We start from the raw sequence: 22,315 nt of genomic DNA, 5'->3' as shown, positions 1-22,315 counted from the left end.
CTTAGCCATGCCCCTTCCCAGCCCCTGTGGAGCCCTGTCCTTGAATCCCCAAACGGTTCAAAGGGAGACTTCCCTCTAGCCACCCGCCTCGCATTCTTCAGACCCTGATGTCTCTCTATTTCCTTGTCTCTGGTCCAGCTGGAGAACCGGGAGACCGACTAGGCTGCAAGGCCGGGAGGCGGGGCACCAAGGTGACTCGTTAGTTCTTTCATTCACTCCCTATAACCTGTCTCAGGCTCCTCCCTGGGGCAGGGAGGGGCGGGAAGTGACCAGGATGTGCGTAATGGGGCGCGGTGGGGATGGGGGGTGAAGTCCTCGGCGCCCACGATGAAGGGCCCGGCTGACCGCCGCCACCGCGGTGCCTAATTAGAGACCCTGGCCGGGCACCGGAGTTCTGGCTGTGTGCCGGGGACCCCCTCCTCCCAGCCCCGAGGCATAGCGAAGCCTGAGAGCGCGGAGAGACTCCTAGCTCAGGGAATGAGCTCAGGGAAAGAATCACTGGAGAGAGAAAAGTGAGAGCAGGGGAGGGAAGGCTTGAAAATCTATTTCTCGGGACTTAGGGGGCATCGCAGCTGGGCCTGTAAAGATGGGGAGCGAACAGGGAAGAGGGCCTCGGAACCTGGCTGGTAACTTTAACCCCCTCCGGCTCTGAAAACGGATGAGGACAGGGACGTGGGGCGGGGACATAAGATCGAGCTCTCTGATGGGGTGAGGGAGCACCAGCTGGGGCTGCGATGGGGCTTGGGACCATTCTTGCAGCATTCATCCGGGGGAAAGAGACCCTCAGAACATCACCAGTGGGGAGGGGGCCAAGAGGTGGCTTTAACCCATCCCCCAAATAAACATCCAAGATAAATCACACAAAGCGTCAGTACGAGTACTGTAGCGCACACTCCTTGCGGTCAGGTCGCCACTTCCGAGTTCCCAGTCCTCCACTACAGAGCCCTCAAGGCCTAGAATGTCCTGTGAGAGACCATGTTGGACCCTGGGGGCTCTGGGGCCCGTGTTTTCTGAGGCCCAGCTCCCGCCCAGGCAGGAGTGCAAGGAAGCTTTAGCGCACGGCGTTCCTGGGCTGCGCGCCCCTCACCTCTAGGCAGGGGGCGCCTTGGCCCGGGAGAGACAACAGGCCCAGGGGCGGACCCCGCTGGGCGCGCTCCTCCTACGCCGGTGTCAGGTTTACGGAACCGAGAGCTCCCCTGCCGGATGCGCGGTGGCCAGACGGCCACAAGGATTCCATTCGCCTGACCCGGCCCGGCTTGACCCTGCCTGGGCGCGCCATGTTCGCGCGTGGGTCCCGGAGGCGCCGCTCAGGGCGCGCGGTGAGCGAGACTCAGGGCAGCGGTGGGGGTCAGGGTAAACTGAGGCCCGGGAGAGGGAGCAGGGGATAGGGATAGCGAGGAGGCGCTCCCAGAGGATCTGGGAATCCCCATCCTCAGGGTTCCCAAACCGGAGGGCCTGGGACTGCTGGAAGTATGTGGATGAAGGAACGTGGTGGCCCTTGCTCCCTAATCACCTTTCCGCACACCTTTATCAGCACCCCGGGGACCTGGTGCACTCCCCTCTCCGGTGAATTATGGGAGGGGATTCTGAGAGCCAAAAGATTGGGTCCTGGAGTCCTAGATTGAGCAGGGGCCTCCTGAGCTTATGAGAAAAGGGACCTCTTCCTGTACCTTGGCGGAAGGTGAACTGAGGAGTGAGGCCCTACATTCCTGGGGTGCCCTAATACTGAGAGTCGAGTGGTTGGGATTTGTGAGGAGAGGGCTTCCAGGCTTCCACTTGAGCCAGGAAGCTTTTGACTTCCTAGATGGGAGGGTCTCTCTCTTCCCTTGGAGGGGCTGTCTGGGTGGGGTCTGCGTTTGGTGGTCCAGAAGAGTGAATAGCCCTAGGATATGAGGAGTAAGGGCCAAGGCTTCTTGGGGTGTGGGTTTCTGAATGGCTCAAGGGCCTCCTGAGATCCTGGAGGAGGGTCTCAGTTCCTTGGGTATGAAAAGGTGAAGCCAGGGTTTGGGGGATGGGCTCTTGAGCTTCTGAAAAGAGGAGCAGGGCTCACGTGGGGATCCCAAGTAAGGATGGGGTCTCAGATTCCTACCCTGTGGAACTGGAGTGCTGCTGGCTTCCTGAGTGGAGAAGGGGCCGAGATGAGGCCTGAGAGGAGACACCCAGATTAGGGGCTCTGCTTTGGTGGGGAGAGTACTCTGAGTTCAGGGGGAGGTGTTTTGAGGCCTAGAGGAGTCAGAGGCTGGTGGGGAGGTGTCGAGGTTGGGTGAGGGGAGTCCAGTGCTGGCCCGGGGAGGGGAATTCCCTGAAAGGGGCGGCATACAGGGAGGTGGCCTCAGCTCCCCCGCCTCTACCTCGGTTGTGTCCCCCTCCCCCGCGCTCTGGACTCTGTCCCAGCCTGCCCGGCGTTGCCCTGGTGGGACATGCCCCGGCGTGTGGTTGCCGGCCTCGGAGTGGAGAGGCGGGCGTTGACTTCTCTCTCCCTCCCCGCCCGCGCGCACCTCGCCGGGTCCCGCGTCTGCCCCCTCCCACTACAGCCTCAAGAAGCAGAGGACCCAGACCGAGGCCAGCCCTGCAACTCCTGCAGGGAGCAGTGCCCCGGCTTCCTGCTGCATGGCTGGAGGTAGGTGACCATCCCAGGACCTTGTCTTCGTCAGGGTCCTGCCCTTATGGGAACCTGCCCTTAGGGGAACCCCCCCCAACTTAGGCCACGCCCCTAGGCTTGAGCCAGGTCTTAGAGAAAGCTCAGGTCCAGAGCCCCGCCCCTGACTCATTCCCAATTGTCCAGTTCCCAGGAGAGCTCCGCCTACTACACAGCCCCGCCCCCAGAAATGTGCTCCAAGTTTCTGAGTCCCATCTCTAGGGAGATCCTCCGTCCCGGGCTCTAAGAACCGCCCACTGACCTCCAGCCCCCTTCTGGGGCTCAGAACTCCCCTCCCAGACCCAGGTCCTATCCTAGTGGAGCCCTGTACCCAAAACGTCCCATAAAATACCACAGACAGAGCCCTACTCACTCAGGCTCAGAGCCTCAGCACAAGCTAGAGCCCACCCCTAGGGAAAGTTCCCCCACCACGTCCAAAGTCATGAGGGGAAACCCCTAGATTTATAACTCCAATCTCAGACTCAGAGCCCCACCCCTACTCAGGCCCGTTGCCGGGAGAGTGTGACCCAAGTCCCAGTGCTGAAAGTCAGGGGATGGCCTTGAGACCTGCCACAGCCCCACCACCCCTTCACATCCTCGGCCCAGGCCCCGCAGCCCCACTCCCAGCTCACAGCCCTGCCCCCAGCTGGCCGCTCTGCCCCTCACAGCCCCGGCCAACTCCCGACAGTAGTCTGGCTCACAGCCCCACCTCCGCTCAGCACCGCCCCCAGGCCCCTGTCTGGCTCGGAGTCTTTTGCTGGTGATAATCTGAACGTCTCTGGCCCTCAGTTGGACTTCCTTGGGCTGCCAAGAGGTCCAAGTGGGCCATCCCTTAGGAGCTGACCCCCCATCCCGGTCCCCTCAGAAAGATCTGCCAGCACTGCAAATGCCCACGGGAGGAGCACGCCGTGCACGCAGTGCCTGTGGACCTGGAACGCATCATGTGTCGGCTAATCTCAGACTTCCAGCGCCACTCCATCTCTGACGACGACTCCGGCTGTGCCTCGGAGGAGTATGCCTGGGTGCCCCCTGGTCTCAAGCCCGAGCAGGTGACCAAACACCACCACCCACTCTTGCTCACCAGTGGGCACACACACACATGCACACTCAAGTGGGAACCTATTTCCAGGGAAACTCTAGGGTGCGTGGTCAGACTGTGCATGTCCTTCTGACCCCTCTGTGGTCTAGCAGGGAACCCTGATTGATCGCTGGGCCAGTTCCTCAGGACCTGTTCACCCCTCTCCTGTCCTCCCCTTACCTCAGGTCTTATCCCAGCACTTCATTCACTACATTTCCATTGATTGATTCATTCAACAAACAGTCACTGAGCACTTACCGCATGTCAGACAATGTTCTAGGCACTGAGAACACAGCAATGAACAAAACACAGAAAAATACATCTGCCCACATGGAGGTTGTATTCCCAAAGGGAGCAAGAGCCAATAAGCAAACCTGTAAATATACGTCAGATGGTGTAAGGGCTACGGAACAAATAGAGCAGGGAAGTGGAAGAGAGGGAGGGCGGAGAGAGAGAGAGAGATGTTAGAATTGTAAATAGGGTGCCCAGGTCAACCTCTGTGAGTGTATGATGTTTGAGCTTCTTGAAGGAGGTGAGGATGTGAGCCATGCAGATATCTGAGGTTAGAGCGATCCAGGCAAGGGAAACAGCTAATGCAAAGGCCTTGAGGCAGGAGTGTGCTTGGCATGTATGAGAAACAGCGAGGAGACCAGTGTATCTGGAGCACAGTAAGCAATGGGGCGAGTAGTTGGAGGTGAGGTCAGAGATGGCGGAGGCCATGGACAGAACTTTGACTTCCACTCTGAATGAGGGAGAGGACACAAGAGGCTTGTGAGCAGAGAAGGGATGTGATTTGTCTTAGGACTTAACAGAATCCCTCTGGCTGCTGAGTGTAGAATGGACTGTAAGAGGGTGGAAGCAGGGGATCAGTGAAAGGGAGGCTACTGCAATGGTCCAAGTGACTGATGATGGCGCTGGCAGTGGAAGTAGTGAGTGGTGGTCAGATTCTAGTTATATTTTGAAAATAGAGCTGAGAGGATTTGCTTGTGGGTGTGACAGAGGAGTCAAAGATGACCCCAAGGATGGATGGATTGACTGATATGGGGCAGGCCAAGGCAGGAGCAAGTTTGAGGGCTAAGAGCATAAGTTTGGTTTTGGCTATCTGGAGTTTGAGATGCCTGTTGGACATCTGAGTGGTCACGTTGTCTGGAACTCAAGTGAGAGGTCACAGGGCTGGAGGTATGCATTTGTGAGGCATTAGCCATGAGATGGTATTTATAGCCATGAGGGTGGATTCGATTCCCAAGGGACTGAAGGTAGACAGAGGCAAGAGGACCAAGGACTGAACCTGAGGACCCTCCCACATTTAGGGGTTGGCCAGTTGAGGAGAAACCAAAACAGGGGCAGAGAAGGAGCAGCCAATAAGGTAGGAGGAAACAAACCCAGGGCTGTGTGGTGTTCTGGAAGCTAAGGGAACAGAGTGTTTCCAGGAAGAGGGAGTGACCAGCTGTGTCCAGTGCTACTGATGGGTCAAATTGGATGAAGACTGAGACCTGAACAATGAGTTCAGCGATGTGGATATCATCAATGACTATGACAGGAATAGCTTTGGAGGAGAGGCAGGGACAGAGGGGGCGGGGAAGCCTGACTGTAGTGGGGTCTAGAGAGAATGGGAGGAGAGGAAGTGGAGACAGCAAATGCACACAACTCCTTCAAGGAATTTTGCTATAAAGGGGAAAGAAAAGTGGAGCAGCAGATGGAGGGAAAAGTGGGGTCAAGACATGAGGGAACTCTCAGTATGCTTAGGAAGTGGCAGAAATGATCTGGCCTGTAGGGAGGAGGGGGTCAATAGAAGTTCCCTCACGATGACTTTAATTTTCTCAGAAAAGTAGGGACCCACCATCCCACTGCATCACCCCTAGTCTCAATTGTTTTCTCCCATCCCCCATGTCCTCCCAGGTATACCAATTTTTCAGCTGCCTTCCAGAGGACAAGGTCCCCTACGTCAACAGTCCCGGGGAGAAATACAGGATCAAACAGCTGCTGCACCAGCTGCCCCCACATGACAGTGAGGTGAGGAGACAGAAGACAGGAAGGGCATGCCAGGTAGGGGACACAGCCTGGACAAATGCTGGGCAGCTGGAAAGAAGTGGGCAGGGTCAGAGGAGGAAAGGTGAGCTGATCTGAGGTGACAGGTCTGGACAGGCAAAACCACAGCTGTGCCTTGGCAGAAGAGCTAAGGGGTGGGTATTTAAGGCAGGAAGCACCATCTATATAAAGGCCTAGAAGTAAATTTTTTGAGCATAGATGAAATTTGGAAGAAGGCTGGGGGCAGGCATCAGGGGAGGAGCCTGGAAGATCCCCACTACTCCAGGCACAGTACTGCACAGCTCTGGAAGAGGAAGAGAAGAAAGAACTCAGAGCCTTCAGCCAGCAGCGGAAGCGGGAGAATCTGGGGCGAGGCACCGTGCGCATCTTCCCCGTGACCATCACTGGGGCCATCTGTGAGGAGGTGAGCCATGGAGGGCCTCAGTGAGTAATGGTGCCTTTGCTCCAAGCCCTGGGGTACAGGGCCCATCTGCCAGGCCCTGGAAAGAGTTTTCTCCCCTCCATGCAGTGTACATGGGGCGTGGGCTATCTCTTTGGTCCTCTTATGATTGAGACTTGTCTTTAAGAACCAACCCACAGTGGCAGGGCCTGTCTCTAGAGCTGGGTGATGGGTGGGATTTATCTCTAAGGCCCCCCTGGTGGGTGGAGCCTAACCTTAGATCTTACTGTTAGGTGAGGTCTGTTGCTAAGATCCCCCAACTGGGCCTGGCCTGTCTCTATGGTTTCCCCAACCCCCTAAAGGGGAGACTTGCCTTTAAGGCCACCCACGAGAAATAGGGCCTGTCTCTGTGGTCTCCCCCAGGAGCAGCGTCCAGGGCCTATCTCAAAGTTACCCCCTGGATGGGGCCTGTCACAAAGGCCACGGGGAAGGCCCACGTGTGACACGCCTTGGCTGACCCCCATCCATCCTACCATCTTGGTGATGGTGACAGCATCCACCTGTCATTTGGCAGTGCGGGAAGCAGATTGGAGGTGGGGACATCGCCGTGTTTGCCAGCCGTGCAGGCCTGGGTGCCTGCTGGCACCCACAGTGCTTTGTGTGCTCCACGTGCCGGGAGCTGCTGGTGGACCTCATCTACTTCTACCATGCTGGCAAGGTCTACTGTGGTCGCCACCATGCTGAACGCCTGCGCCCGCGCTGCCAAGCCTGTGACGAGGTTCGTGTCTCTCTGCCCAGGGGTGTGAACGGAGGGTGGGCAGGGGCAGGCCCTTCTGATGGCCATGGATGGCCTTTGCCCCCCAGATCATCTTCTCCCCTGAGTGCACAGAGGCCGAGGGCCGGCACTGGCACATGGGTCACTTCTGCTGCTTTGAGTGTGAAGCATCACTGGGAGGGCAGCGCTATGTCATGCGTCAGAGCCGCCCCCACTGCTGCGCCTGCTACGAGGCCCGCCACGCGGAGTATTGTGATGGCTGTGGGGAGCACATTGGTGGGTGCACATGGGACTGGATGGGGGATGGATGGACAGCTGGGTCACAGCCCCACCGCCAGGATTCTTCCTGGGGGCATCTTCCAGGCCCCATCTTCCGTTATACCCCATACTTTAAGTCTAGCTCCAGCACTGTAGCCCTATACCCTTCCCTGCAATTCCATTACCAATGTCCCCCCATCATGCCATACTTTCTAAACCCCACCTACACTAGGCACCACTACACATCTAGGTCCACCTCCAGAGTGCCCTCTAATTCCTAGCCCTGCCCCCCACCATAGCTACCCTCCTACCCTCTCAGCCTGGCCCCTACTCCAAGCTATGCCCTATTCTCTAAGACTCTCCTCCATCAGCCTAGGTAAACCCTACCTTCTAAGCCAGACCCTACTCTCTAAGACCCACTCCCTTCCCACCAAGGCCATGCCCTACCTTCTGTGTCCTGCCGCCACCACCCAGGCCTCTTCTTCAGGTCCACCTTCACTCTCCTTCCACCTGAAGCCACCTCTTAATGTCTAAGCCTGACCCACATCTTGGAGTCCAATGTCTACCCCCACCCTGGGAAAGAAAGGGAGGCAGAGGAGACATTTATCAGCCAGTTTCCAGGAGAGAATGATGAGGAAGGGCCCCATTCTGGAGAGGTGGGAGGAGAGGGCATCTCTGGGTACCCTGCCTCAGATTCCCTGCCTCTTCCCAAGAAGGGCCCCTATTCAGGAGGGTTGGGAATATGCCTGGGGGCTCTGCCTCAGTTTTCCCCCTCGTGTCCATCCCCGCAGGCCTGGACCAGGGCCAGATGGCTTATGAGGGCCAGCACTGGCACGCCTCAGACCGCTGCTTCTGCTGTAGTCGCTGTGGGCGAGCCCTCTTGGGCCGCCCCTTCCTGCCACGCCGTGGCCTAATCTTCTGCTCCCGAGCCTGCAGCCTGGGGTCCGAGCTCACGGCTCCGGGGCCCGGCCGCCGCAGCTGGAGCGCAGGCACGGTCTCCACACCTCTCACAGCCTCTACAGCCTCTTTCTCTGCTGTGGAGGGGGTATCTGAGACCTCCACAAAAGGCACCAGCACCGAGCCAGCGCCTGGTGAGCCAACCTTCCGGCCACGCCCAGCCACTCCGGTGCTCCCGCCTCAACCCTGTCCCCGCCCCTTGATTCGCCCAGGTCCTTCACCTGTGGCATCCCTGGCCCCGCCCCCATCACAGCCCTGGCTTCGTCCCCAAACCATTCCAGGCCTAGTTTCCATCCCCAGCTACAGCCCAACGTGAACCCAGGTTCCACCCCACTTCTGTACAGGGCCCTTTCCCTACCTCAACTTGTCCCAGCTTGAGCCCAAGTTGCTCCTTTCCTCCAAACCCTCTACCCCTCACCCTCCGCCCCCAGGCCCCGCCCCCATTCTATCCCAGACCCTGTCTGCTCCAGCCTATGCCACTCCCCTTTCACCAGAAGCCACGCCCCCACCCCGGCCACACCCCATACACCAATCCATCTGGTCCTGTTCCTCCTGCTTTCAACCTTCCCTCCACCCAGAACCTGCCCCAGGCCTCACATTTCCCGGACTCCCCACCTCGCTGCCCCGCCCCATGCCTGCCTCCACTTTCCCAGTCCTGATGGGGGAGAGAGAAGGCCCTTTCCAAAGGCCTCCCCTGGGCTGGGGTAGGGGTGGGGCGAGAGATACAGGGAGTCGCTCCATCTCTCTTTCCAGCTGCAGGCTCCGAGGAGCCTGCCCGCTTTCTGAGAGGGGCCCCTCACCGCCACTCCATGCCCGAGCTGGGGCTCCGCAGTGTCCCCGAACCACCCTCAGGGCCTGCCGGCCAGCCGGACCCGCGCCCAGAAGATGGTGCCTTTGGTCGCCAGAGCACCCCACGCGTCAGCTTCCGCGACCCTTTGGTGTCTGAGGGAGGCCCGCGGCGGTCCCTGAGTGTGCCCCCAGCCCAGCGCCGCAGGCCACGCAGCCCCCCGCCCAGGGGCCCCATACATCGCCGCCACCCCCACCATCACCACCACCACCATCACCGCCGCCACTCTGGCAGACGTCGCCACCATCGATGTGACTTGGGATCAGGGTCGGACTCGGGATCTTGCTCCAGCTCGCCCTCCAGTCCCAGTTCCGAATCCTCAGAGGACGACGGCTTCTTCCTAGGGGAACGCATCCCACTGCCCCCACACCTGTGCAGGCCAATGCCTGCTCAGGACACTGCAACTGAGACCCCCAATTCCCCATCTCCACAGCTCCCCAGGAACTCTCGCCCAGGGATGCCTCGCCAGGCCAGAGACAAGAACTGCATCGTGGCTTGAAGGAGTGACAGTTCTGGAGGGCTGCATTCTCAAGTCAGTGTAGATGATGACCCAGCCCCCCAACTTAAGTCATAAATCCCTTGCCTTCCTCCCTCCTTCATCTGTTTGTATTACTGAAGTAATTTAATATTTGTTTTAAAACAGGCCTGGCTTCTTTACCTCCTTGCTCCAGCTGCTCCAGCTCCCCCCAGTTTTCCCCCTCCTGATGCTTGAGATTTAGCTACATTTGATCAAAGGATTAATTTATTCACTATCATATGTTCTAATAATCTGCTTATTATTTATTTATTCCTCCACAGAACCCCTCTCCTCCCACACACACATGCACACTGAGAAGGTTATTAGGAGTGGGTTACAACCTGGGGCCTGGAGTCTGAAATCTGAGGCACCCTCTTCCGTCATTTTGTGGCTTAGGTGGGGGCATTGTCCAGGCAGAACTGGTGTCTCCATCTGGATACTGCAGAAGGAAGGGGGAACCTAGGCACACCCATAAAGGTGGCCATACCCAGAGGAGTTGATTGGCAGCCTGGAAGACAAATTCTCGCGATAAAGGCACTTTTACCTCAGTAGGGGGCTGGGAGTTGACTGGGAGTGTTGTAGTAGGGGCGGGGAGGAGTTATTTCGATGGAGGTGTTATTTGCAGGTTGCTGAGAGAAATGAAGGGAGTTCACCTACACCGGGCCATCTGCAGGGTCTGCAAGAGGAAAAGAGAGGACGCATTGGCTGGATCCATATGTCCATTTTGCAGATAAGAATACTGAAGCTTATGGTACTTATTGGCACTAAAGCCTTAAGTATCAATGAGAGACAGAGTTGGCATTCATGCCCCTTGGGAGACCCATTTTCTTTTCACCCCCTTAGCAACACCCCCCCCAACACACCCACATACTTACCAGTAGGGGCTGCTGTATGTCTTTGCTGCCGCAAGGGGAAGGTAATGTAGGCATCATAGCCAAAGAGGCATGCAGCGATTAGGCCCAGCACCTGGGGATGGGGATGGGAGTGAGGTGGGAGTGGACTAGGCTAGTCAGCCTATTCGGCCTCCTTGTATCCACCACCTCCAGTGACTACCCCATGCAGGGATGGTAGCTAAAGCCCCAGGTTGGCAAGCCAGAGAGCCCCAGGGAAAGGCCAGAGACTGGACTCTACCCCACCCTCCCTCTTCCTAGTACCTTTCAACACAGTGCAGCCACACAGTGGCCCCACATATAGGGCACGCCATTCATACTGTACATTGAGACAAAGCTCTAGCAGATGGTATAGTCTAGTGTATCGACAAAGGGGCCACCTCTCTGCTTCCCACAAAAGTCCCTGTGGCGGACAAGGGATGGCCCTTTACAGCAAATGATTTGGGGAGGACAACCAGGGCCTGGGTCAGACTTTCATGCAGGCCCTGAGGACAAGTGTGACCTACTGTGGGTCACACACTTTCTGGCAGAAGCGGAGGCAGAAATGACCCCAGGATCCTCAAACCCCTCTCTCTGTGCTTTGGAGCTGACTCCACAGCCTTTACCCCTGCAACGATTTTGGAGTGGTTTCCTCTCTCAACAAGCACAACAATGGAGGTGATCAGGTAGAGGATGACTGCTACAAGGGTTCGGAAGAAATCCTGTGAGGTGTAGGGAGAAGAGGGAAGTCAGTGTCCAGAATTCCCCCCACAATCCCAACTTCCCGAGCCCCTCCCTAGCCTTGCCATTGTGGCCCCTTTCTCACACTCCAAGGCCAGTTGATGAACTGTATCTTGGTGTGCAGGTCACACATGTAGACGACAAAGAAGATAGCAGCAAAGATCATCTCTATCACCGACAAGAAGGAGTATCCTGATGTCGAGGCACCGAAGCAGATCAGAATCACCAGGCACAATATCTGGAAGGATATGTGAAAGGGGGCCTCGATCAACTCCCAGGGCTGAGGGGACTGGTTTAAATTGGGGGCCTCAAACTCAGATGCATACCAGGACTGGAAAAATGACAAATAATAATAGCTAAACACTTAGTGTGTGCACACTGTGTTGCAAATGTTGTTCTAAGAGCTGTACAAGTATCAATTCACTCAATCGTCACATCAACCTAATGAGCTGGGTACTATCATTAGTATCTTTATTTTACAGATGAGAAAAGTGAGGCACAGAGATATGAAGTGACTTATCCAGGATCACCCAGTTAATAAGGAGTAAATTTAGGTGCCTCAGTTTCCCCTCTTTTCCCTTTTAGGATGACCTGCCGGGAGTGGTGCCTTCAGGTGTTTTTTTGTGAGCACTCGCGGCGCCAGCTTCAGGGCTTTGACAGGGCGGGACGTGCGGTTCTCCCAGCAACCCCTTTGGGAAACGGTGAGAGCGATACCAGAGGGGCAGGGCTCCATTAAAGGCGCCGCACCCCTTTTACAAGTGACTCAAAGGAGGCGCCCACTTTGAGAGGGACGGGAAACCAAGGCTCCCAAATAGCTGAGGACCTCCCACCCCACCACAGAGAGGCGAGGAAGAACTGGGGGAGGGCTGGTCACCCTACCCCGCGGGACTAGCGCGCGGGGGCCCCACCCCAACAGGTCCCGCCCCTGGGCGCTGTGCCAACCCTCCCGCCAGTGCCCAGGCCGCGCCACGCCCTGCCACGGGATGCACCCCAACACCCAGCCCCTGGGGACCCCTCCGATGAGTCCACCGATAAGTCTATGGGGTCTCTCTCCATGGGGCCCCCCATATGCCCTTATGGGCCTCTTGCCTGACCCCGTGGGCCAGCAGCTCCCGACCACCTTCTCCAAACTTCACTGACTCGTCCTCCGTGCGCCCCTGGTTTCGGGCCTGCGCCACCAACCCACGCACCCCTCGCTCCACTGCCAAGAAGCCCGGGCCACGCGCCTGCCTCCCCCGGAGCTGCCCCACTCCGCGTAGTCCAGCCACCCTACCCCGCCTTTGCCCACCCGCCAGTCCCGGGACGCTCACAATCTCAGCAAACAGGAGAATTCCCTTTCGGGTGCGTGAGAAGTTGGTGCAGGCGGCCCAGCAGCCGGGGGCCGAGAGGCGCTCGGAATCCGCCATGGCGTGGACCGGAGTCCCGAGAGGCGCGGAGAATCTGCTCGCTTGCTCGTGGGTTCGAGGACGGTACACACCCAGCCGTCTTGCCCGCCGTCTGGCCGGGAAGGGGGCCCCGGGGCGAAGGAGGGAGTGAATCACCGCGCGGAGCAGAAGCGGGCGGGGCCGGAGCGGGCCGGGCCAGGTGGCCGCCGCCCCGGAAGCCCCCTTGCCCCTCCCGCCAAGGATTCTACCCGCCCGGCGCACAGCCCCCAGGGCGTCCCATCTACGGGGGCGCCAGCCTCTGAGGCTTGGCAGTTCTTCGAGCCATGTGTTGCACTGGAGAGACCCTTCACGCTTTTAGAATACCAATGCGCCTAGGGCTGCCTCAACTCAGAACCATGGGGATTTGGCTTTGGAAGGGAATGCCTCAGTTTCCTTAGCTGTAAAAACGGCCGAGGCCAGGGTTAAACTCAGGTATGTTTCCAGAATTCGGAATATCTTGGATTTTAGAAAGTTTTCTCAATACGTATAAGGCATATTATTTAACACTCTCAGCGGGGTCTGAGACTGTCCCGTTAAAAAACCAAACCAAAAAAACACGTTAATATTTCCTCAAGGAATGGTGTGGACATTCACAGTAAGTGGGATAGGCCAGGACCAAAAATTTTTCCTGGTTAAGTCAGGTCAAGTTTTGTAACCAAATTGTGCCCAACTTGTGGGAAAACTGTTGGTTTCCAAAGCTTTTTGGATTTTGGAATTGTGGATAAAAGATCGTGGACCATGGAATTAACCTCTTAGCAGTGATGGAATGAGACCTCGCCAGTGCACAGGCTGAGAGAGAACAAAGCCTGTTGAGCATCAAACTGCTCGGTAAATGAAGGGTGGACGTTATTAATAGTGTCAGGGCTCAGGGTCTGTTTCTCTGTTCTGCAATTCTAGGGAGGCCCTGGCCCCAAATGTTGGGCTTCCATTTCCTGGTTCTAAGTAGAGGGGCTGTCAGCCCAGTCTTAGATGAAGAATGGGGAAGGAGCACAGCTTTATTTATTGCCGTGAGCTTGGCAAGATGAGGGGAAGGCTGCTGGGTGCCAGACTGGGTGAAAAGGCTGATGACATTTGAAGAGTGTGTTATCCTGAGCGAGTAATTTCTCCTGACTCAGCCTCAAGTTCTGCGTCTGAGACATGCACCTGGTCATGGAATCAGGATCTCCCCCAAGATGTGCTGAGGGGCACACTCTCTCCAGAGTGAGTGTTGGTTTCATTCTCATCTCATCTGAGGAGAGGAGAGCCATGGCTGGAAGGCCAGGATGGTTCAACCCAAGGGCCTGCCTGCTTCCCCCCCACCCCCGAACCTGGGGTCCCACAAAACTAAGGGGCTCCCCTCTTTCAGCCCAGGTTGCTGAAAGAGGGATTGGATAGTGGAAGGCATGAAGCATACCTTTCCCAAGGCTGAGTGTTTGCTTTCCAACTCTGTGAGGCCATGCCAGAGTTTCTAGAACAGAACAAACTCTGCTCTGTATCAGGGCCTTTGAACTTGCTGTTCTCACTGCTGTCAATGCCCTTCCCCCAGTTCTACAAACATCTAGCTTCTGGTCACTCAGGTCCCAGATCAAATATTATGTCTTCAAAGAGGCCAGCAGCCCACCATCATTACCTCCCCCACCATAACCTTTTGCTATCTTCCTAACTCTCACTTCTCTCTGAAATTATCTTTTATTTATTCATCTTCTTGTGTATTTTCTTTTCTGACATCTGTCTACCCCCCCCACTACCTCAGCTACACAAGGTTAGAAATCTTTATATTTCATTCCTCCAGCATCTCACCAGTGCCTATCACAGGGCAAGGTAGACAGTTGGGGCTCAATTAATACTTGTCAAATGCAGGTGAGATTAAGAGGACAGGCTTGGGAATCGGGCAATATTAAATATTGCCTCAATCCCCAACTTCCTCAAGCTATTTATACTCACTGGGCCTCATTTCTCTCCTCTGTGAAATGGTCACATCGGGATTGTTGAGTCGATGTGTAACTAGATGGAAACAGATAGTGCCAGTAAAGCCGGTAGCCAGGATAAGACCAAGTAAATGGTGGCTGGCAGTACTATCGATATTATTAGTCTCCTGGGTGTGACTGTTTTTATAGGACTGGGGCTCTGGAGCCCTTTCCTGACTTCCCTAGAGCCACACTTCTACCAGGCTCTGAGTTAGGGTCAACTAGAAGCCCCAGTGCACTCCCCCACAGTGCCTACAGCGCTAATCATTCAAGGGTGCACCTCTTCACCTCTTTATACCCCAACTCCCAGCCTAGTTTTACAGTCCCTCTCTCCTCCCCAGCGCCACCTTGTACACTCACACTCGGGCCCTTTCCCTCCCTCACCTCCCCAGCCCCTCCCCATAGGGGGTAGAGTTGCCCATTCCCTCCAGACCACAGCTTCCTTCGTTGGGGGGATGGGACGAAGTGTTCAGGATGTGGTGACAGCGGAGGTGACTGGACATTTCTGGCCTCGGTCAGCGCCCGCACTGGGGCTACACCGGAGTCCAGCTGGCCATATAAGCCCCGGCTTTGGGGCTCTGTTCCCAGGACGGAGGAAACTCGGGCCTCTCCCAGGACCGGGAACGCCCAGCGTGTAGCGTGTGCACACAAGCCCAGCTGCGGTTCCTCACCATCTATGGAAGAGGGGGGCGCGGCCCAAGGGTTCTAAAAGCCTTTTTTAGCCCGGCCCGCTGACTCACACCTTCCTGGCTCCGCCCCGAAGGGGGCTTCGGGGCCCCAGCCAGTGCCGTGAGGGTGGCAGTCTACAGCCAGCCAAAGCTGGCAGACCAGGCTGGAAGTGAGAGACCGCAGGTTCTCGGCGAAGGAAGCCGCCCCGGTTCTAACCTTGCTATCCAGCCCAGCTGAGGGTCTGGACGACTCCTGGCCGGGGTTGTGGGTACACTGGTGCACTCCCCGCCACAATAGGCCCACCTCTGCATTCCCCACGCCACGTGCAATAATTAACTTTGAGCCCTGCACATGTCCAAAACAGTGAAATGAATAAATGGGGAGAGAAGCAGGAGTTGGCGAAGGGGAACGGCGTGGGGCTATGCCGGCAGAAGCGAAGACCTCTCTAGAGGCATGAAAGAAACAGCAGGAAGTAAGCTTGCCAATGGTTGCTAGAAGAGGCCCTCCTCACAACCAGGTCGACCCACCCGCTGCTTTACGGGTAGGACTCGGGAGCCCCACCCAGCCTAGAGCACCTGGCAAGTTAAGACCGGATCGAACCATTTTATTACCTCCCCCGCCCGAAGCAAGTTGCGCAGGGCTGGCCGGTCCGGGAGGGCCGTACCACTGACGCCTCGAGGGGAGCAAGGGCTGGTCGACTGCGAAGCAGGAGGGGGGAGAAGGCCAAGGAAGCTCTCCCCATGATGCTAGTGAGCGGCGGGCGGGGCACACCAGATCCAGGTTGGGCAGTACCAAGTGACCCGTCTGCTACACGCTCAGTGCCTCCGCCTTCCGGCTGCCATCTCCAGGGCTAGCTGCGCGGACCCCGGGACCCCTAGGGCTCGCGAGAGCCGTTCCTCGCTCGGCACCAGCCAGGGTCCAGGGGAATCCGGGGTGTGGTCGTTGGGGTCCTCTGTGCGGCCCTCAGGAGGAGGAACCGCGGGGTCGTCCGCCACTCCTGGGCTAGACTCCGGGCTGCCCCGGGTTTGGGGCGTCGTACGGGGTCGAGGGTGCTGAAGTGGGGAAGTGCTGGAGCTTCGAGACCTCGTCACCTCTGGTCCCCCAGGATCTGCACTGCGATCTGGGGATGGCAAGACTGCAGATTAGATTAGGCGATAGGGTGGGGAACGGAGATGGGGCCCCTTGGCTGAGGGTGGCCGGCAGACTCGAAGGGCTGCGGGAGACAGAGACCCCAGTACTCAGAGAAACCTCCGTCAATGAATGGACACGCCCTTCGGGAACCCGAGCCACTCCTCAAGACCCGACACCTCCTTTCCCGAGTCCCCTCCCTTCCTGGATGCAGAACACTCCCCTCAGAAATCAATTCCCACAACTCCCAAAGGAAGTCAAATCCCTCCCATACAGGATCCCAGACTCTCTCCCTTGCTCATCCCACCTTCCTCAACTCCCAATCCTTTCCCTAATGGATCCCTCGTCTTTTGGGACCAGACCCCCTACCCTCTGGATCCCCATTCCATCCCCTCTCCACTGAGACCCACTCTGCTTTCCCATCTGAGGACCATGACCCTTCTTTCTGAACAACCACTTTTGCCCCAAACCCCTCTTTTCTCTTCCCTCACAGTACCTCAAAAGCCTCCCCTCTGAAATCCACCCTTATTCCTATCCTGGGACCCTGGTCTTCCCATCCCCACTTTTGAAAATATCATGACCCTCACAAACACCAAGCCCTGATCCTCCCCATTGTGACCACCAAACCCTTCTCACCCAGGTCCCCAGCCTCTCCACTCTGCGACCCTCTTCCTCTCACAGATCCCTGACCCCAATCCTCTGAGAAACCCACCATCTTCTTTCCAGGGCCCTCCCACCCGCTCAGGCTTGCCGGGGTGGGTCTCAGGAGGCCTGCTTAGCACAAGGCAGAGCCGGGGACCTCCTGTGCGAATCCGATCCATGACCTCAGCATGCGTGAGGCCCTGAGTTGACTCTCCATTGATGTGGAGCACGAGGTCGCCAGGCTGCAAGAGTGCAAGGCAAGGGGTGTTGTAGAAAGGTCAAAATGGAGAGCACATCGACAACAGGATAGGACAGGGCTGGCACCGTCGAATGGAGGGTGCTTTATGCTTCACCTGCAAGCGACCGCAGCGCTGTGCTGGCCCGTCCTTCAGCAGCCCGCGAACTGCCAGCGGAGCGTCCCCGTCTGCATCTCGGCCTCCACTTAATGTGAAGCCAAAGCCCACGGAACTGCGAACGAGTTCCACACAGAACTGACCAGAGGCCTGGGGCGGCTTCGAAGCACGACGTGCCTTACCCTCGGTCACTTGGGGTGGCGCGGTACGTGTACCCAAGGTCTCTGACCGACGATGCTGGAGTAAGGACACAAGTATACATACACTGCCGGTCTCGAGGCAGGTGGCCTCGAAGGAGGACAAGGTGGTACCTGGGGCCGGTGTTCCACGAAAGTGGCATGAGGAAGGCGACTGTCTGTGACCTCTATGTCTGCAGAATCCAGCACGCTATTGTCTGGGGGATGAAAAAGGCAGTCGGAAGGGTACTATAAAGAAACTATCTAGGACCAGCCTACTGAGTTAATATTTCTAGCCTCATCTCATCTCCTTGCCTCTAGGATGCAGAGACAGACATGCTCATCCATTTAACTAGGCTCCGCCCACACGAATAACTATCCTGATCCCGCCTTCTTAGCTAATAACCCTGGGACCAGCTATTTGAATAATCCTAAACACCTTCCTACCTCCCTCTAATAACACGCAGATCCCGCCCCTCATATTAAACCCTTAGACTCACCGTGCAGGGTGCTACTCCAGGATTCCGCTGCTTTAGATTCCAGGCCCCGCCCTCCAATCAGCCTATAAACTTTAACCTACTCCTAACCTTTCGAGCCGCTTCCCCAGTGCGCTTATAGACTCCACCTCCTTGACTAACATTCCAGGCCCGCCCTTTAGCCTAATGCCTGCCCCCAACCCTCTCCAGGTCCCACCTCCTCCACTCGAAACCCCGCTGACAAAAGTAAAGATCAAGCTCCGCACCCACAACTAATCTTGCAACGTTCACCTACTGCAGTAACCCTCTGTGTCACCTCCTAGAGGAATAGTCTAGGCTAACCCCAGCACCCTCGAATCACCGCCGAGGCCCGTCCTCCCAACTCACACCCATTGGCCCCACCCAGGGGAGTAACTAACACTCCTGGGCCCGCCCCCCCAGAACCCCGCTCCACTCCGACCACGCCCCCTGGAGGCCCCGCCCCCATCACGCACCCTCCTTGGGGCGCAGGCGCAATGTGGCGCCGGCCCGGCGTACCAGCGCCACCACGTCGGCCGCAGCTCGGGCCGCCAGGGGGCGCGCGTCCAGCCGCGCCAGGAGCTGCCGGGCTCTGGGGCCCGCGGGCGGGGGAAGGCCACGGCCTGCGCGAGTGAAAAAAACAGATCAGGGCCCACCCTGAGTCTCAGCGACCCCCTACAGCCCCCCCCACGACCGAAGACCTAGAATGCCCCTCAAGATCCCGGAGACCCGAGACCACTCCCTCGATAGTTCTGAAAGTCACCGACTGCCCCTCTCATCTCCCGCGACCCCCGACCATCGCGGGTATGCCCGTGGACCCAAAACTGCACCCACCCTGGACAGCTATTTAACCCCAATATTCCTGGACACCTCCGAACACCCTGTGAATAACTCTGAAGGTCTCTCACTGCTCCCCTATAACTCCAGTTTCCAGACTCTTCCCCCGAACATCGAGAAGTATCCCGATTCCCCCAGATGTCCCAACAGAACACGGTCTGCCCCCTGTGGCCCAGGCACCCCCGATTCCCCTCCGGTTATCCTAGGCAGCCCTGCTGGCCCACATATCCCCGGAGCCCCCAGCCTAACCCCCCACAATTCACCACAGACCCCGAGTGCCCAGGTGTCCCCAGTGACCCTGGGCAGACCCCTCCGGCACACCTCCCCGGAGACTCTGGAGAGACCCCCGGGTCTGGTGCGCCGCCCCACAGCGCGGGTGCGGGTAGGGCGCCTCGAGCCCAGCCCGGGTCGCTGGGCCCCTGCCCTCCCCCGCCGCCGCCCGCAGCCGCTAGGGCGCCAGGGCTGCTTTGTTTACCACCTGTCAGAAGGAAAAGGTGAGAAGCAGACAGGCGGGGCGAGGGCTGGCAGGGACGCGCCCACTACCCTCCCACCCCGCGCCCCGTACCTCCTCTGCTCCCCTTAGGGTCCGTGGCGCCCCCCGCGCGTGGCTCCATGACCCGTACTTGGCCTGGTGGACGCACTGCCGCCAGCGACGCGTTTGGAGCGCCCGGGAGCGCTCACCTGGCAGCCCGCCCGGGCTTGGACGCGGCTGAGGCCGGCCGGTCCCGTGCTTGGCGCCCCAACCAGCGCGGTGACCTACCTGGCGGCCGCCAAGGAGGCCTGGCCCTGGGAGCCAGCGCGAGCTCTTGGCCTTGCTCTGCCTCAGGCGCTGCCTCTTTCCCAGCATCATGGGAAAACTCTTTCCGCCCAGGGGACGTTGTTATTCCACCTGTGAGAGGAGGAAGTCGAGGCCCAGAGAAGTTAAGGGCCCCACCCGAGCTCTGATGACTAAAAGCGGGGTGAGAACCGGAACCCACGTTTACCAGGGTATCCTGCAGCCTCCACCAGAGCTTTGCACATCGTAGGCACTCAGTAAATTTGCAGTGAATGTTTCCCTACTGGGGGACTGGAAGAGTACGGTGGGCTGGGGAGGAGGGTGCCCTTGGAGCCTTTGGGAGCTCCGGGAGGCTTCAGGGGCCTGAGCATGATAGGGTTGGGGGACTCAAAAAGTAGGGGAGGGCAGGTCTCCTGGAGAGTGGGGAGGCAGTAGGAGCCTGGACTTGAGGAGCCTTTGAAGGCACATGGTGGGGGAGGGGACACTAGCCAATGAGAGGGGAGAAATGAGGCCCTTCCTAGGTTTGAAAAGGGGTGGGGCGTGTCTGGAGACAAAGCCCCCAAGGGTGGAGCACTTGGGCAGAGTGCTACTGAAGTGGAAGGAGGAATGGGAAGCTGTGAGAGAAGTCCTGTGGCCACCACTTTGTGGAAGAAGAAACTGAGGATGGGAGGGGCCCAGGGTTGCACAGTCAGCCAACAACAGTGGGGGTCTCAGGTAGCTTACCCCCAACAGTCATCTGGTCCATGACTGTTTCATTATGGGATGTGAACACACTGTGTCCTGATGTCCCTTCTGGCAGGCTGTGCAACCTCTCTCATCCACCTTTCAGGGTCCTGGTTTTGTTGTAGTTGAAAGGGCTGAATGCTCCCTGCTTTCCTTCCTCCTGTAGTCCCATGCCCCTCCCATCTCTGACCTGACCTTGTCTGTGGGGGAACACACTGGACCTCCTTCACTGCTCTGCCCTGTTCTTGTGACCGAATGGGGCTTTCACAACTCCCTAAATATGCCCACTGTTATTCCCATCTCCCTGCTTGTGCCTATGCTGTTCCCTCTTTCTAGGAGGCCTTTCCCAGCCTTTTGTCTACCTGGAAGGTGACTGCATGTTATCAAGGCCCAATTCAAAGTCTTCAACCCTGCGTTCTTCTATTTCTGAAAAGAAAGAACACATGTTTATATGCAGACGATGGATGGTTGTCCCTGCAGAATTGTAAACCAAAGTGCTTCTGTCTGTGGGGATGAGTCCAAGCTGCTTTCTTTTCCTGAGTCTTCCCAAGAGAACTGGGTTGAGGAGAAAAACCAAGGCTGAGCCCTAGGAATCCATATCCTCTCCTCCACTGGGAAGCCTTTCCACTCTCTCCTCCAGGGCCCAGTCCCCTTTCCCTCCCCCAGGGACCTCCCCAATCCTGCAGGGCAGTGCTGGTCACCAGGATCACTGGCTTCTCTGGCCAACTGCCTGCCTGAACTGGGATCCACTCTGTCCCTCTTGGCCACCCCTGGGAGTCCAGCTGATGTGTGCACTCCCAGGGGTCCCCAGCAGTCCCCAGCATAAGATGGCTACATCTGCCCACCTTCTCTTCAGAGAAGCCAAGATGCTCTCTTTGTATAATGCTGTGTAAACCTCTTACGTATGGCTTGTGGAATGAGAAATAAGGCAACACAAGGCACAATTATTACCCCAGTTTTATAAATTAGAAGGAGGCCCAGAGAGTGTAAGCAACTTACCATCATCTGGCCCTGTTCTTACTGAGACTTCAAGCACTGAAAATGGAGATGGCAGCTTCCAATCTGGGGTTTGGGTCTTGGGGAACCAGTGATTGTGGTAGAGGGGTGCTTAAAGATTGAGGAATGGGTGCCTGAGGTTCTATAGATTGCTTGATGGGAGGTCCTTGCAGAGAAGCATTGTCGAAAGTTCAGGATGGTGGATGGTGAAGGGAGGTTTCCAAGTATCCGGCAGCCTGGATGTTTCAGAAATGGGGCAAAGAGCTTACCAACTGGATGGGGGCTCAAGTGTTTGGAGATGGGGGATTGTTTGAGACTGGGAGATGCTCAGTCTTAGGGGAGTTTGCAAAGGAATGGGGTGTCCAAGGATGGCCTCAGGGATGAATGGTAGGGACGGGACCCTGGGTGAGAGTTTGCTGAGAGCTGATACCAGCAGGGCCACAAATCTGGGGATAGGGGCAAGGATTGGGGTTGAGGGAGCCATGCTCAGGTCACCAAGGCAGCTGGCAGGGTTGGGGGGGCCAGACAAAAGGCAAACCCTGGCTACAGAATGTGGAACCCTAGCTACTGCTTTGTCTGGACCCTCAGTGTACCACTCTGGGAAGTGGTGGTAATGAAGTGTGCATGGTAAAATTGCCAAAGGATTAGGAATAAACCTTCCAAACCACCTGCATTGTGCCCAGCCAAACTGTGGTAGCAGCTCTGGTGCTTATCTTTAATCAATATTGATTACAATCAGCTGGACAGGCCAAACCCCCTCTTAGTCCTCTCCATTGTGGGTTTAAACCAATGCATTCTTAGCCTCATCCATTCATGAAAATAAGCCTTTTGCCCCTTTTAGCGTCACCTAATTCATGGATTTAAGTCAGTCCCTCTCACAACCCCACCAGTTCTTATTGATTTAATCAAATATTTCTTCTTTTTAAGAAATAGATCCCTTTTAAGGGGATTGAGGTATAATTGACGTAAAATTTGATAGGTTTTGAACTTGTTACTGAACAAGGTTCATTTGCTCAACACTCAGCAAGCCAAACGCTGAGACAG

The 22,315-nt window shown here is 57.1% G+C and overlaps 3 protein-coding genes across 4 annotated transcripts; 1 reads left to right on the top strand and 2 right to left on the bottom strand.

The window, feature by feature from the left end:
* Positions 1-1,277: 1,277 nt before the first annotated feature.
* On the top strand, positions 1,278-9,514 carry PRICKLE3 (prickle planar cell polarity protein 3; the record flags this gene model as incomplete). The annotated part of the gene is made up of 9 exons (XM_082864576.1): positions 1,278-1,319; positions 2,535-2,620; positions 3,504-3,687; positions 5,616-5,729; positions 6,031-6,168; positions 6,719-6,922; positions 7,009-7,195; positions 7,969-8,268; positions 8,888-9,514. The coding sequence occupies 9 exons, from the start codon at positions 1,278-1,280 to the stop codon at positions 9,478-9,480; spliced, it is 1,848 nt and encodes a 615-aa protein (XP_082720702.1). The 3' UTR covers positions 9,481-9,514.
* Positions 9,515-9,749: 235 nt separating this feature from the next.
* PLP2 (proteolipid protein 2) lies at positions 9,750-12,672 on the bottom strand. The gene is made up of 5 exons (XM_082864326.1): positions 12,419-12,672; positions 11,194-11,346; positions 10,994-11,089; positions 10,374-10,464; positions 9,750-10,174 (listed from the first exon to the last, which is right to left on the bottom strand). The coding sequence occupies exons 1-5, from the start codon at positions 12,512-12,514 to the stop codon at positions 10,152-10,154; spliced, it is 459 nt and encodes a 152-aa protein (XP_082720452.1). The 5' UTR covers positions 12,515-12,672; the 3' UTR covers positions 9,750-10,151.
* Positions 12,673-15,741: 3,069 nt separating this feature from the next.
* On the bottom strand, positions 15,742-19,461 carry MAGIX (MAGI family member, X-linked). Of its 2 annotated transcripts, XM_082864285.1 has the most exons (6): positions 19,343-19,461; positions 18,417-18,563; positions 17,582-17,664; positions 17,271-17,507; positions 16,988-17,159; positions 15,742-16,267 (listed from the first exon to the last, which is right to left on the bottom strand). In XM_082864285.1, the coding sequence occupies exons 1-6, from the start codon at positions 19,389-19,391 to the stop codon at positions 15,963-15,965; spliced, it is 993 nt and encodes a 330-aa protein (XP_082720411.1). In that variant the 5' UTR covers positions 19,392-19,461; the 3' UTR covers positions 15,742-15,962. The 2 variants fall into 2 exon arrangements, with proteins under 2 accessions (XP_082720411.1, XP_082720412.1); XM_082864286.1 differs by lacking the exon at positions 18,417-18,563.
* Between the last annotated feature and the right edge of the window lie 2,854 nt (positions 19,462-22,315).

This window comes from Leucopleurus acutus (genome assembly GCF_964270905.1).
Source record: "Leucopleurus acutus genome assembly, chromosome: X".
Lineage (NCBI taxonomy): Eukaryota > Metazoa > Chordata > Mammalia > Artiodactyla > Delphinidae > Leucopleurus > Leucopleurus acutus.
The sequence above is the reverse complement of the archived record's forward strand: the minus strand, read 5'-3'. Positions and strand labels throughout refer to the sequence as shown.

Coding starts and splice junctions, on each gene's coding strand:
- PLP2 (XM_082864326.1), bottom strand. CDS start 12,514: ATGGCGGATTCCGAGCGCCTCTCGGCCCCCGGCTGCTGGGCCGCCTGC. Junction 10,465..10,993: donor ACTCCAAAATCGTTGCAGGG/GTAAAGGCTGTG, acceptor CCCCATCCCCAG/GTGCTGGGCCTAATCGCTGC. Junction 10,175..10,373: donor ACATACAGCAGCCCCTACTG/GTAAGTATGTGG, acceptor TTCCTCTTGCAG/ACCCTGCAGATGGCCCGGTG.
- MAGIX (XM_082864285.1), bottom strand. CDS start 19,391: ATGGAGCCACGCGCGGGGGGCGCCACGGACCCTAAGGGGAGCAGAGGA. Junction 17,665..18,416: donor GCGCCTGCGCCCCAAGGAGG/GTGCGTGATGGG, acceptor TTCATCCCCCAG/ACAATAGCGTGCTGGATTCT. Junction 16,268..16,987: donor AGGGCCCTGGAAAGAAGATG/GTGGGTTTCTCA, acceptor TGCCATCCCCAG/ATCGCAGTGCAGATCCTGGG.